This window comes from Emys orbicularis, chromosome 19 (assembly GCF_028017835.1).
Source record: "Emys orbicularis isolate rEmyOrb1 chromosome 19, rEmyOrb1.hap1, whole genome shotgun sequence".
Taxonomy (NCBI): domain Eukaryota; kingdom Metazoa; phylum Chordata; order Testudines; family Emydidae; genus Emys; species Emys orbicularis.
The window spans coordinates 19,796,536-19,809,818 of NC_088701.1; the positions used below are offsets into that span (position 1 = coordinate 19,796,536).

The 13,283-nt window shown below is 58.0% G+C and overlaps 1 protein-coding gene across 1 annotated transcript in view; it reads right to left on the bottom strand.

The window, feature by feature from the left end:
- The window catches only part of TNS2 (tensin 2), a 56,984-nt gene extending 51,507 nt beyond the window's left edge, over positions 1-5,477 (bottom strand). The window contains exon 1 of the mRNA XM_065419778.1: positions 5,382-5,477. Coding sequence (XP_065275850.1) covers positions 5,382-5,477 — 96 coding nt within the window. The remainder of the gene's footprint in view (positions 1-5,381) is intronic.
- Positions 5,478-13,283: the final 7,806 nt, after the last annotated feature.

Consider the following 13,283-nt stretch of genomic DNA (forward strand, 5'->3'; position numbering starts at 1 on the left):
GGGATCAGTAACCTGAGCAGGGGGTTCTGGCTTTGCCAGGCCCGTGGCCCGGCTCCAGGACGTGCTGGCAGCGCCAGGCCGTTGTCAGAGCAGCTGCTGGGCCCGGCCCGGCTCACGGCAGGGTGGGCACCGGCTGGGTTTACCCCCAGGCATACACTTCCATGTGGGACTGGAGGAGCTGGGAATGGAGCAGGGGGGCTGTGGGTGGAAATGGGGCAGGGGCATTGGGAGCCATGGGGGGCAGGGCGATGCCTGGGAACGAGGTGGGGCTGGGAGGGGGAAGGGTTGGGGAGGGAGCTGGAAGGCCTGGGGGTGGGCAGGACAGGGCCGGGGATGGGAGGGTGGAGTGGGGTCTAGGGGTAGGGGGTGGGCATGGGCTGGGGACCCCCCCCCCATTCTTCAGCTGCGAGGGGTCTCCTCTCTCCCTTGGGCCCAGACTCTGTCTGTCCCCCTTCAGAGGCTGCCTTGCCCACCCCGGGAGCCGTACGGGGGAGCCCCCGCGGCCTCCAGCCCGTCACCCCCTCGTCAGCACGGCCCCTGCCCCCCACCCACGCTCTGTCTTTCTCCTCCTCCATGACAACGTCTGGGGTGGAAAATCCTGACCCCCCCCCAAAAAAAACTCCCCGACTGCTTCGCAGCCTTGGGGGCCTGGCTGGGCTTGGGGGGCAGCCAGTTGAGCTTGTGTCCAGCCCACGGTGTAGGCTCCCCCACACAGCCCCTCAGCTCCCATGGGGGCAAGGAGAGGTTAAGTCTCCGGGTTGGAACCAACGGGGGCTCAGCATTAACCCTTCGATAGACACAGCTCTCCGGCACGGCCCTACGGAGACCCTGGTTGTAGGCAAGGGACAGAGGCTCGGCTGGGCTGGATAATTTGTTATGGAGGCTGCTGGGCCTAGACCAGGGGTGGGCAAACTTTTTGGGCTGAGGGGCACATCAGGTTTTAGAAATTGTATGGAGGGCCGGTTAAGGGAGGCTGTGCCTCCCCAAACAGCCAGGCATGGCCCAGCCCGTGCCCCCTATCTGACCCCCCTGCTTCTCGCCCCCTGACAGCCTCCCTGGGACCCCTGCCCCATCTACCCCCCCTGCTGTCTGTCCCCTGACTGCCCCCGGACCCCCCGCCCCTAACTGCCCCTAACTGCCGCCTGATCCAACCCCCCCTCCTTCCTGACTGCCCCCCGGGACTCCTGCCCCATCCAACCACCTCTTCTCCCTGACCGCCCCAGGAACCCCTGCCCCTGACTGCCCCCCACCGCCCCATCCAACCACCCCTTCTCCCTGACCGCCCCCCGAACCCCTGCCCCCATTCAACCCCCCTGTTCCCCACCCTCTGACCACCCCCACCTCTATCCACACCCCCGGCCCCTGACCACCCCCAGAACTCCCCTGCCCTCTATCCAATCCCTCCCCCCCCAGCTCCCTGCCCCCTTACCGCGCTGCCTGGAGCACCAGTGGCTGGCGACGTGGCTGCACCAGGACAGGCTGCCGCGCTGCCCGGCTGGAGCCAGCCATACACCGCGCAGCACAGAGCACCGGGTCAGGCCGGGCTCTGCAGCTGTGCTACCCCGGGAGCTTGCAGCCCACAGCCCAGAGCCTTGCGCTGGCGCCGCAGTGAGCTGAGGCTGCCGGGGAGGGGGGACAGCAGGGGAGGGCCCGGGGGCGAGCCTCCCGGGACAGGAGCTCAGGGGCCGGGCAGAACGGTCCCGTGGGCCGGATGTGGCCCGTGGGCCATAGTTTGCCCACCACTGGCCTAGACAGACCCTGCGGTTCCCTCTGGCCCAGCTGCCTTGCGCAAAGTTCTGGCTTGGACTCAGTGCATGTGCCACTGCACACAGGAGCTGGGCCTATACGTCCCTCTGCCCCCCAAGCAGTTTCCTCCCTCAAGCCTCCTCCCGCCCTCCGGGCAGACAGGCTCTGAGGGACACGACACCAGCAGCTCGTTCTCAGAAACAGAAGACACGTGGCGACACTGCTTTGCATGGACAGCCTCTTGCAGCTGAGAGGTGGGCGGGAGGGGAGCGCAAAGAGAATTACTGTCCATTTTTTCAGAGGGGGAAACTGAGGCACAGAGCGGCAAAGTGACTTGCCCACAATCACTGGCAGAGCCAGGGGTAGAACCTGGGTCTCCTGAGTCCCAGCCGAGGGCTCTATCCGTCAGGCTTTTGGAAAAATCTCAAGATCTCTCTCTTCCCCTCTCCGGGCCTCAGTTTCACCCACTCTGAATGGGGTAATCGTCCTGTCCTACTCGCAGGGTAGATTGTGAAGATAAAATCCATTCATGATTGTAAAACGCCCAGATGCTGTGGTGATGGGCCCGTGGAAAGCACCTAGCCAGCCAGCCTTACCCTACGACTGCTGCGACATCCGTGAGATCTTTTCCCCTGGCAGCTCCCGCCTCGTGCCCCTGCCTGGCAGCTAGACAAAGTCTGCTGTGAGATGAAATCAAATGACATGGGGCTACGCCACGGTAACAGGGCTTTGGGAGACCTCACCTGGGTTTGACGCACACACCCCAGGCTGCCCCCGAAATCCATGTCTAGACTGGGGATTAGCCCAATTTAGACAGTGGCCAGCAGCCAGCGTGGGCAGGCGCTATGGCTGGGCACCAGCCATCGACTCGGGCGACCCAGGTTCCATTCCCTGCTCTGCCGCAGACGTCTTGTGTGCCCTTGGGCAAGTCACTTTGCCGTGCCTCAGTTTCCCCCTTTTGTGCAATGGGGCTAATAGTACTGCCCCGCCTTACGGCCGGTGGAGGGCTCTGCTGCAGGAAGTGCTCAGTAAGGGATGGGGTGTGACAGATCCCGACGCAGACCAAGCCGCGGCTTGCCCTGGTGCGGCTAACCCCGTGCAGCAGGCGAGATCCATTGTCTGCTGCGTCGTTCCTGGCCTCTGATGGCTTAGTCCCAAGTATAAACAAGGCCTTTGAAATTCTCCTGCAAACTTTCCCTTCTGCAGAAGGGTGACTCTGCAAAGCCACTCCCTGCTGATCGGGTCGGCCTGCTCCCTGGGCATCCGAGCCGCTGCTTCTACCCCCACAAGCCCCACTCTCCTGCCCTCCAGCTCCCTGCAATGGGAGAACAAGCTGCTGGCAGTAGCCCCAGGGACAAGATCAGGGCCCCACAGACACAGTCCCTGCCCCGCAGGGTAGCAAAGGGGAAGACACCACAAGCGATTTGGCTAACGTCACCCAGCGGGCCAGCGGCAGCTCCGGGAACAGGTCTCCTCAGCTTTCTGCCCCACATCACAGAGCTGGAGCTCACGTCAAGGACGCAAGAGAGTGGGGACAGAGTAGGCAGGGAAGGGCTGTTTTCCTCTCGTGCTGCCACTTCTGCCCAGTCACTAAACATATGGAGATATTCCAATCTCACAGAGCTGGAAGAGACTCTTAAAGGTCATCGAGTCCAGCCCCCTGCCTTCACTAGCAGGACCAAGTACTGATTTGGCCCCAGATCCCTAAGTGGCCCCCTCAAGGATTGAACTCACAACCCTGAGTTTAGTAGGCCAATGCTCAAACCACTGAGCTATCCCTGCCCCCAAAGGGATGTGACTTCATTAGAACCCCAGGCAGGTGCTGTTTCGATTGGCTTAGAAGAGATGAAATGACACATTGTTGCAACTCGTGTTCCGCCCAGCAGCTGTGCTCAGGCCAGTGACATTTTCAGCTATACTGAGGGATCTCCCGTCCATATACCCAACGCTCCGTGATCCATTTGCAGACGGCAAATCTAGTCAACTTTCTGCGTAAACCAAAGCACCGTTCACTCGTGATTTGCATTCCGCTCAGCAGAGATCACAGCCCACGAGGCAGTGCCTGCCCCAGAGAGCTTACCAGCCAAGCAGACAGAGAGTAGGGGAGGGGAAACTGAGGCAATCAGAGCAGGGAAGCGACTCATCTAACATGAGGGGCGAAGCTCGGAAGAGAACCCAGAGGGTTCTGACTCCCAGTGCAATGCCCTAGCCAATATATCACACCGCCTTTGCTAGCCCACGCTGCTTCCCCGTCATCTCCAGGGGCAGTTCTGGCCCGTTGATTCCATCAGCTGGTCCCACTGAATTCAGTAGCTTCCTGCTAGCAGAGTAGATTCCTAGTAGCTACTTGTTCCACCAGCCCTGGAGTCCACACTTCTCTCCACGCTCCCTCTCCTAGCCCCCCCATCAGCGACCCCTGCTCCCCCCCTCATCGTAAATTAGACGTCTGTGAGGATCCCCGACCGGATCTCACCCATGTGCACTCCGCTCCCCTTGCTCCGGCCAAACACAAACACACAAAATCCCCTCAAATCAGGTTTTAACCTCAAAAAATGCAAAGAACGTCCTCCAAATCAGAGGGCGCCAAGAAGGCCAGAGAAAGAGGCTTGGAGAAAGGGAAAGCGAGAGCTCCCAGCCTGGGGAGGAATTAAAATATGCAGGCAGGGGAACACAAACCCTGGGTAGGCCCCGTGCCTGGGGAACAAGCAAACAGCACAGAAAGGGGCTTTATTTTCCCAGCTGGAAAAGTCCCTGGTTCAGCAGCTCTCTCACCTCCCTGACGCAGCTCGGCGCTTAAACCCATCACGTCGGGTGAAACGGGGAGCCCTGACACAGCTGCCTCCTTGCTACGGCGGCCCCCCCCATCACGTGGTCCGTGGGAGGGGTGGCTCAAACCTCTCTGGCAGCCCAGGAGGCTGGAGGAAAGCAAGGTCCTCTCCTCTTTGAACACACTTAGCACTTCTTGTCCTCCGCACATTGGCTAGTGCATCCTTCCATCCTAATCTGCCTGCGGAACTCACCGCCTCATGAAATTTAGGGTTAAAAAAAAGGATTGGCTGTTTGTGGGGGAACGTGCGCCAGCCCTAGCTGGTATTTGTTATTAGCAAGGATGTTAATCCACGGATTTAATTCAGGGCACATGCCAGTCCCAGGGGGTCACGAAGGCTCTTCCCTGGTGCAATGGTTATTGCATAATTGTCCATACTGGGGAGTGCTGCCCCTGCCTTTGAATCAGCTGGTGCTGGCCACAGGACTGGCTGGGCCCTGCTCTGCTCTATTACGATGGTCCCTGGGTCCCCTCTCCTCAGGAGCTGTTGGAGGGGGGTTTCTGAGCTGGGACCCTCACTGTGCAGACGGGAGGCCAGGCACCGTAGGGGAAGTGATTCATGCTGGGAATCGGAGGCCAATCCGGGGAGTTCCCGGCTCCTGTTTCCCATTTAACCCACTAGATCGCTTCACCTTTTGCAAAACAACGGCTCCCATCTCCTGACGGCGAACCCCCCGCAGCCACACGCACTTCTGCCCCCCCCCCTGCAGCGCTTCCTCCCTCCCAAAAGCTGTTCGTCACATGATCTGACCCTTCCCTTCTCCCCCCCGCCCCCCCTCCCCTTGCTGCGCAGATTTTGGTAACACACCTTGGTCAGTTGCATTCTTGTTCTGCTGCCTTTGCTCCCCCGGGGTGGCTGACAGCAGTCGTGTCCCCAGCACTCGGAGCCACTACCCCAGCCCATGAGGTCCCCACCGCTCCCTCCGGCTTTTCCTCTGCCTACGCTGCTGTTTTCTTCCTCTGGCTCTTTGAAACTGCCTTGAAAACTCCACCTCCTGCCCTTCTCCCCCCCTGCTCTGACACACAGTCGCTTAATAATATTCCTTCTGGTGCCAAAGCAAAGTCAGCCGTGCCAGGGTGAGCTGCGATCTCACGCCGCTGGGGCCCGTCAACAGGTGGAGACGGAAGATCTCCGAGATGCAGCCAGGCCAGGAGCTGACGGGGAAGGGGTCTTAACCTTTGGGGCTAATGATGTGCGTGGGGGAGATAGATTTTAAGGGTGAAGGGATCCTAGTTTCAGTGCATGATTCCAAGCCGTGGAAGTGGCTAATTGGAAACATATTCCTGCTCTGAAACCCCTCCAGAGCAAATATATGTGCTGTGTGTATATATATATGTGTGTGTGTGTCTATGTGTGCGTCTACTTCCTTCCAGCCTTCCGACCCTCAGCCCAGCTCACAAGAGGAGGAATTACTTTGGTTCCCATCTCTCCCACATGGCCAGGAATCAGATCAGATAAGGAGAGAAATGGAGGAACAAGGCATCCGCCCCGCCCCTGTGCCACCGCACTAGCTGCGCGGTGCGGATGGAGGTCTGGGAAAGCCGGCAGGAGGGGGGCTAGAGGCAGTCCCCTGTTTTAGAGCCCCCCCCCCCCCCCAAGGTCGTAGGTGTGGGTAGGGGCCTCTGCAGCTTGCCTCTGCCAGCCACGTGCTCGTTAATTAACTGATAATGATGCCGAGGGCTTGATGGAGCTTTCCACATACAGGGGTCAGCAGAGGGGAAGGGGCTGGTCTGAGGCCTCCTGGCAACAGAGCCGGGGCTAGAACCCAGGAGTCCGGGCCTGGTGTGTGGAGGTGCCCCTCCGTGCTGTGCCTGGGGGGTGGGGCACTGGAGCAGCTGTACGTGGATGGAGCCAGGGCTGGGATGAAGGTGGATTTAGTCTCTTGCGTGCGGAAGGCGTGGGCTGGGGTCGGGGGCCGGCGTGCCAGCAGCACCACAGATGCAGCTCGCGGGGTCCCCGCCCCGTCCCTAGGGGTCAGCGGGTCAGAACCGTTGCCCCGATGTGAAGGACCAGTGTCGACACGGAGCATCCCAGAGCCGGTGGGTGACAAATTCCTTCCTGCTGCCGGGAGGAAGCCGAGTCCCACTAGGCAGCGCAGCTGTGACAGGGCTGGGTTACGGCCAGGAGGCGGGGGGGCGGGGGGGCGGGCTGGAGGGGATGTGCGCGGCTCTAGGCAGTGGCCTCATGGCTGATGCTCTGGATCAGAGATCAGGAGACGTGTGGGCTATTCCCTGCTCTGATGGGGCAAGTCACTCAGTCCCCTCTGGGCCCCTAGTCCCCCTCCCACCCTGCATCCATCTTGCCTGGTCGGACTGGGAGCTCTTTGTGTCTTGTGCCCCTGGCTGCTCCCGTGATCAAAGAGCTCCCACTGGCAATGGGCAGAGGGTGGGGTCCAGCGATCATTCCCAGGACTGAACTGGGAGCACTGGCCGGGGAGGGGGGGCAGAATGCTGGAATGGCAGAGCCCTCTGGAGAAGATATTCCAGGGCAAGACGGGCCCGTTTTGCAACCAGCTTCTTTGCTGTAAGATCTGCCGGGGTTTTCAGCCGCTCTGCTCGGGGCCAGGCCTGTTTGCAAGCCCAGCCGTGGCAGCTCCCGGGCACTGTGTGGAGCAGGGTCCATGCCCTGGCCAGGATTCTGATGTCTGGCTTTGGAGTACCGCAGGATCCTCATCTCAACACTCCACGGAGGGGGGGTTACTCTCCCAGCGCCGAGCCCCCTCTGGCCCGAGGGCGTGCCACTCCAGGTGAAATCAATGGGTGAGCCTAGGCGGGCACATTGGCAATGAGTCACTGCAGCAACATCTGCCGCCAGCGGCAGCAACACATCTGGCCCTAGACCCTACGTTCATTCTGATCCCCCGAGCTCCCAGCCCAGGCACCCGACGTGGCCTCAGCTATCTCTCAGTGACTTCTTTGGGACCTGTTTTCCCTGGGTTTCCTTTCCCAGCTGATCCCGAACTCTGAAGCCAACGCTGCTGGGTCGCAAATCCATGGTTAACCCGCCTCCCCAAACCTGCCCAAGGGGGAGACAAACAGATGGCGCTTAGTGCCCGCCCCCGGGGTGTGGGGCAGAGGCATTTCTGTCCATCATCTCTGCCCTCACAAGATGGGTCTTCAGCAGAGGGGGGGCAGTATTGGCTAGTGGCTCAGGTACCGGCCTAGGGGTCAGGACACCTGGGTTCTAATCACTGCTCTGCTCGCAACCTGCTATGTGACCTTGAGCCATTCTAGGCTCCTTCAGGGCTCGGGGGCTGCTTCTCACTCAGGCCTTGTCCGGGGAAATCAACCGTGCATTAATATCCCAGTTACCCGGGTGGGAATTTCCCTGATGCACACAAATCCGCCGGGATCTGTACAACATCCCGGCCCCTGATCTCAGTCAGGGATCCCCGGTGCTAGCCTCCGGATCTCACTTCCGAGGCTGCGGGAAGAGACGATCTGAATGGCGCTCAGCTCCCAGGCATTGTCCAAAGCTGAGCGTTGCCGGGGGCGGAAGTGAGTCCCGGTTCGATGACTGGGCTTAGCGACGGGCTGGGCAGAGGCTGCTAATACGGATGGAAAACCATCACTGAATTCCAGCCTCCAGCTGCTTTGTTTCATTGACGCAGTGGGGGCGGGGAGGGGGGGAATCTGGGGAGATCGGTCCCAGCAAAACAAGATGGCACAACGTGCCCCTTTTGGGCCTGCTGAAAACACCCCGAGCCCGGGGCTGTGGCAGGCGGGGAGGGGCTGGGAGCCTGCGTGGTTGGGTGGAAGAGGTCAGGTTGAAGGTTATCCAGAGTTCAGCCTTAAAAATAGCACATTTCTTGGCTGCTGGATATGGAGGTTGTTTCAAAACAAACCGCTTACGTATTTATCTGCCTGATTCTTCCCTGCCAGTCGCTTCGCCCTCTCTGAGGCTTTAGCCTCCTGGCCCACGTCAGACCCTGTGCATGGCTGGGGTGGGGCGGCAGCTTGGCCCGGAGCTGGGGCCGGCTCGGTGCTCGGGAGGGCTGGGGCTCCTCCAGTCGTGGCGGGGGGCACGCTCGGGGCTCTGGTGGGTGGGCGGGCTGGCAGGTTAGCCTCCCCAAAGAGGGGGGGGTTCTCCTGCCACCTGGGGAACCTGGTGCCTTCTTCCTTCACTTCCAAGGCTGCGGCTGACTCTTCCCAGCTGGAATCGGCCTCGTTGATTCACTTTGCAGTCGTGACGTCATGCCCAGCTGGAGCGGCGCCAGACCCGCCCTGGGAACGCTCGGCTCTTCCGTGCGGTCTAGTGGCTGGGCCAATGGGCCATTAATGCAGTGGCCCAGCCTTCTAGCTCCTGCCAAAACACCTCGTGCCTTGCGTAACGTAGGCTGAGGGCTTGAGCCCAGCTCCCAGCCCGTGAGGGGCCCGGCCCAGCGTCACAGCTGGAACGGTGGGAGCTTATCTTCGGCAAGCAGAGCGCACCGCGGGAATCCTTTTTGCGTCATTGTACCTGGGTTCCGTCAGCCACTCCCTCTTCTTGGCCAAGCCGGGATTAATTCATTAGGAACAAGGGCAAAGGAGCAGCTGAAATCAATGTCAGCAAAAGCCCTTTTAAGCCTTCCATGGAATCCTCTAACCCCCCACCCCAGCAACATCCCTTTCATGGCCCTTGATCACGTTAGCTGGTGCCATAAAGAGAGAGAATTAACCAAGGGCTGGGGTTTAATGTCTCTGCAGGAGAAGCTCTGAACCAGCCAACCGCCCCCTGCCAATCCCCAGACTAACTCCTTCCTTCTTTCTAAGGAGTTTCTTTCTAAGAACGGCCAGACTGGGTCAGACCAAAGGTCCAGCTAGCCCAGTATCCTGGCCAATGCCAGGTGCCCCAAAGGGAATGAACAGAACAGGGAATCAGCAAGTGATCCATCTCCTGTTGCCCATTCCCAGCTTCTGGCAAACAGAGGCTAGGGACACCATCCCTGCCCATCCTGGCTAATCGCCATTGATGGACCGATCCTCCATGAACTTATCTAGTCTCTTAAACAAGCTCTGTCTCTCTCTGGAGATTTGACTCTTCCCATGACTGGGAAAAGGGAGATGGGGAGATGTTGAGGGCTGAGGGGGAGGAGACCGTGGGTCTGAACTACTGATGGAGCTGCCCCTGGGGATTTCCCAGGGGAAGAAGATATACCGGAGAGGGGGGTGTTGGAAGCAGGGCCAGGGAGAGAAATCAGAACAGGCAGCACCTTCCCTCACTAGCTCTCAAAGCACATCGCCATCAGTAATGGATTTCCCCTCACGACCCCCCTGTGAGACAGGGCAGGGCTATTATTCCCCTCGTATCGATGGGAAACTGAGGCACAGATTGCGGAAGGGCATAGACGATAAAGCAGGGAATTGAACCCAGGTGTATCAAGGCGCTAACCCCTGCGGGACTCTTCCCCATCAAGCTAAGAGGAGCTCGGCTCGGCCCCTACCGTCTCTGCTGATTGGGAGACCCCCTCCGTGGGCCACTGGCCAGGCCCCCTGGTTTAGATCTCTGCTGTGGGGATGAGGGGCGGGTGGGGGGCACAGCTAGTGGGACAGACACGCAATTACACCTAGTCAAAGCGCTGACTTGAGAACAGGCCCCAGCACTGCGAGTCACCGGGGGTCTGACACCTCCCATCTCAGCTCCCAGGCTGGCTATGTAGCAGAATCCCTAGCTAACCCACTCATCTCTCCGCAACTCCCTACCTGCAGCTAACCTCACTCTGTCTTTACAAAGGGCCCATCCCCTCAGTATCTGGGCAGTGACAAAAATCACCACCAGGCTGTCACGGAGTCACCGGGCAATGCTCTGGAACTGCTCCCTACGAAGCCGGTCAGGACTCTGGGGGAGCCTCCTCTCTCGGAGCAGACTGTCTCCAGGGCAAGCAGCTTACACAGCTTCGCCCTTCCTGGGTCTGACCTCGGAGTATTCAGCTTCCTCTGCCCCTCCGTGCGCTTCCCACAGTGAGTCCGCCCAGGCGGGGTCCTGGGAAAGCCAGAGGGACCTGCACCCCAACTCTGCAGTCAGACGTGACTCTCAGCCAGCCAGTAACACAGAAGGTTTATTAGATGACAGGAACACAGTCTAAACCAGAGCTTGTAGGAACAGAGAACAGGACCCCTCAGTCAGGTCCATCTTGGGGGATAGGGAGCCCAGAGCCTGGTTCTGGGCCTCCCTCCGTTTCCCCAGCCAGCTCCAAACTGAAGCCCCCTCCAGCCCCTCCTCTGGCCTTTGTCTCTTTCCCCCGGGCAAGGAGGCCACCTGATCTCTTTGTTCTCCAACACCCTCAGTTGGCACCTTTTCAGGGGAGGGGCCCAGGCCATCAGTTGCCAGGAGACAGGGTGTCGGCCGTTCTCTGTGCAGACAGCATCACACCTGTCCAGGGCTCTGCAAAAATCACACACCCTTATCCCACCACCTAGATACTTAAGAAAGGCATAGGGGAAACTGAGGCACCCACACAGTATTCAGAGAAAACATTAAGAACATTCCCACTTTGTCACAGAGGCCCACGCATTTGGCAAGGTCGCAGCGCCCGCCCCTGCCTTGTGTTCCAGCTGGTAGCTATGCGCGGTTAGTGGCGAATGGATCCCGGGGCATTTTAATAACAGAGACAGAAACTCAATATCCCGCAGGCCCCGAAGCGTCTCGGAGGAACTCAGGACTGGAAGGGCTTGGAATGGTGTCAGGATAAAAATCAGCCCTCAACATCTAGCTCCCTCCGCCAGCTCCCAACCTGCTTCTGCTGGCAGGTCAGGGGGGTTGGTCCTGATCTGCAAAGCCAGGAACGGGCCAGGCATCAGCTACTTTAGCAATTGGGTATTCCTCCACAGTATCTGATCATGATCTTCCAAAGAGCTCCTGCCCCCTGGCTCCAAGTCTGTAGGTTGACTGCAGGATGGCTTCGTGGCTAGGGGTTAGTTTAGGATTTAGGAGACCCAGGTTGCTCTGCTCCAGGCGGCCCATGTGATTTGGGATATGTCTACACTGCCGTCACAGGATGTAATCCTAGCTCACACGAGTACTAAAGAGGTGAAGCTGCAGTATTGGGAGCTGTACGTGCCCACCGGGAACCCTGGGTGATGACTTGTGTGGCTGGCGGCATTGCTGCTGGTCGCAAGATTAAAGCTAAGCGAGCTCTGATACATCTACATGTACTGCGGTCACACCCTGTGAGTACAATGTAGATACAGCCTGTACCTCTGTTCCCCAGGGTAACAGCACTGCCCTACCGCACAGCAGGAGCGTGAGAACAACGCTATTAAAGATTGTGAGCTGCTCCGGTGCTCATAGACTCATAGACTTTAAGGTCAGAAGGGACCAATATGGTCATCTAGTCTGACCTCCCGCATGATGCAGGCCACAAAAGCTGACCCACCCACAACAGAATCTTCCAGCCTGCGACCCCTGCCCTATGCTGCGGAGGAAGGCGAAAAACCTCCAGGGCCTCTGCCAATCTACCCTGGAGGAAAATTCCTTCCCGACCCCAAATATGGCGATCAGCAGAACCCCGAGCATACAGGCAAGATTCTACAGCCGGACCCTCATTTTACCCGCGATGGCACGTTAATGCCTAATTGACTAAAATCACGTTATCCCATCAAACCATTCCCTCCATAAACTTATCAAGCCTAATCTTGAAGCCAGAGAGGTCTTTCGCCCCCACCGTTTCCCTCGGAAGGCTGTTCCAAAATTTCACCCCTCTGACGGTTAGAAACCTTCGTCTAATTTCAAGCCTAAACTTCCCCACGGCCAGTTTATATCCATTCGTTCTCGTGTCCACATTACTACTGAGCTGAAATAATTCCTCTCCCTCCTTGGTATTAATCCCTTTGATATATTTAAAGAGAGCAATCATATCCCCCCTCAGCCTTCTTTTGGTTAGGCTAAACAAACCGAGCTCCTCGAGTCTCCTTTCATAGGAAAGGTTTTCCATTCCTCGGATCATCCTAGTGGCCCTTCTCTGTACCCGTTCCAGTTTGAGTTCATCCTTTTTAAACATAGGAGACCAGAACTGCACACAGTACTCCAAATGAGGTCTCACCAGCGCCTTGTATAACAGAAGCAGCACCTCCTTGTCCCTACTAGAAATACCTCGCCTAACGCATCCCAAAATCGCATTAGCTTTTTTCACAGCCACGTCACATTGCCGACTCATAGTCATCCTGCGATCAACCAGGACTCCGAGGTCCTTCTCCTCCTCCGTCACTTCCAACCTATGCGTCCCTAACTTATAACTAAAATTCTTGTTAGTCATCCCTAAATGCATCACCTTACACTTCTCACTATTAAATCTCATCCTATTATTGTTACTCCAATTTACAAGGTCATCCAAGTCTCCCTGCAGAATATCCCGATCTTTCTCCGAATTGGCAATACCTCCCAACTTTGTGTCATCCGCAAACTTTATCAGCCCACTCCTACATTCGGTTCCGAGGTCAGTAATGAATAGATTGAATAAAATCGGACCCAAAACCGAACCTTGAGGAACCCCACTGGTGACCTCCCTCCAACCCGACAGTTCACCCTTCAGTACTACCCGCTGCATTCTCCCCTTTAACCAGTTCTTTATCCACCTCTGGATTTTCATATCGATCCCCATCTTTTCTAATTTAACCAATAATTCCTCGTGTGGCACAGTATCAAACGCTTTACTAAAATCGAGGTAAATTAGATCCACCGCATTTCCTTTATCTAGAAGGTCTGTTACTTTCTCAAAGAAGGAGATCAAGT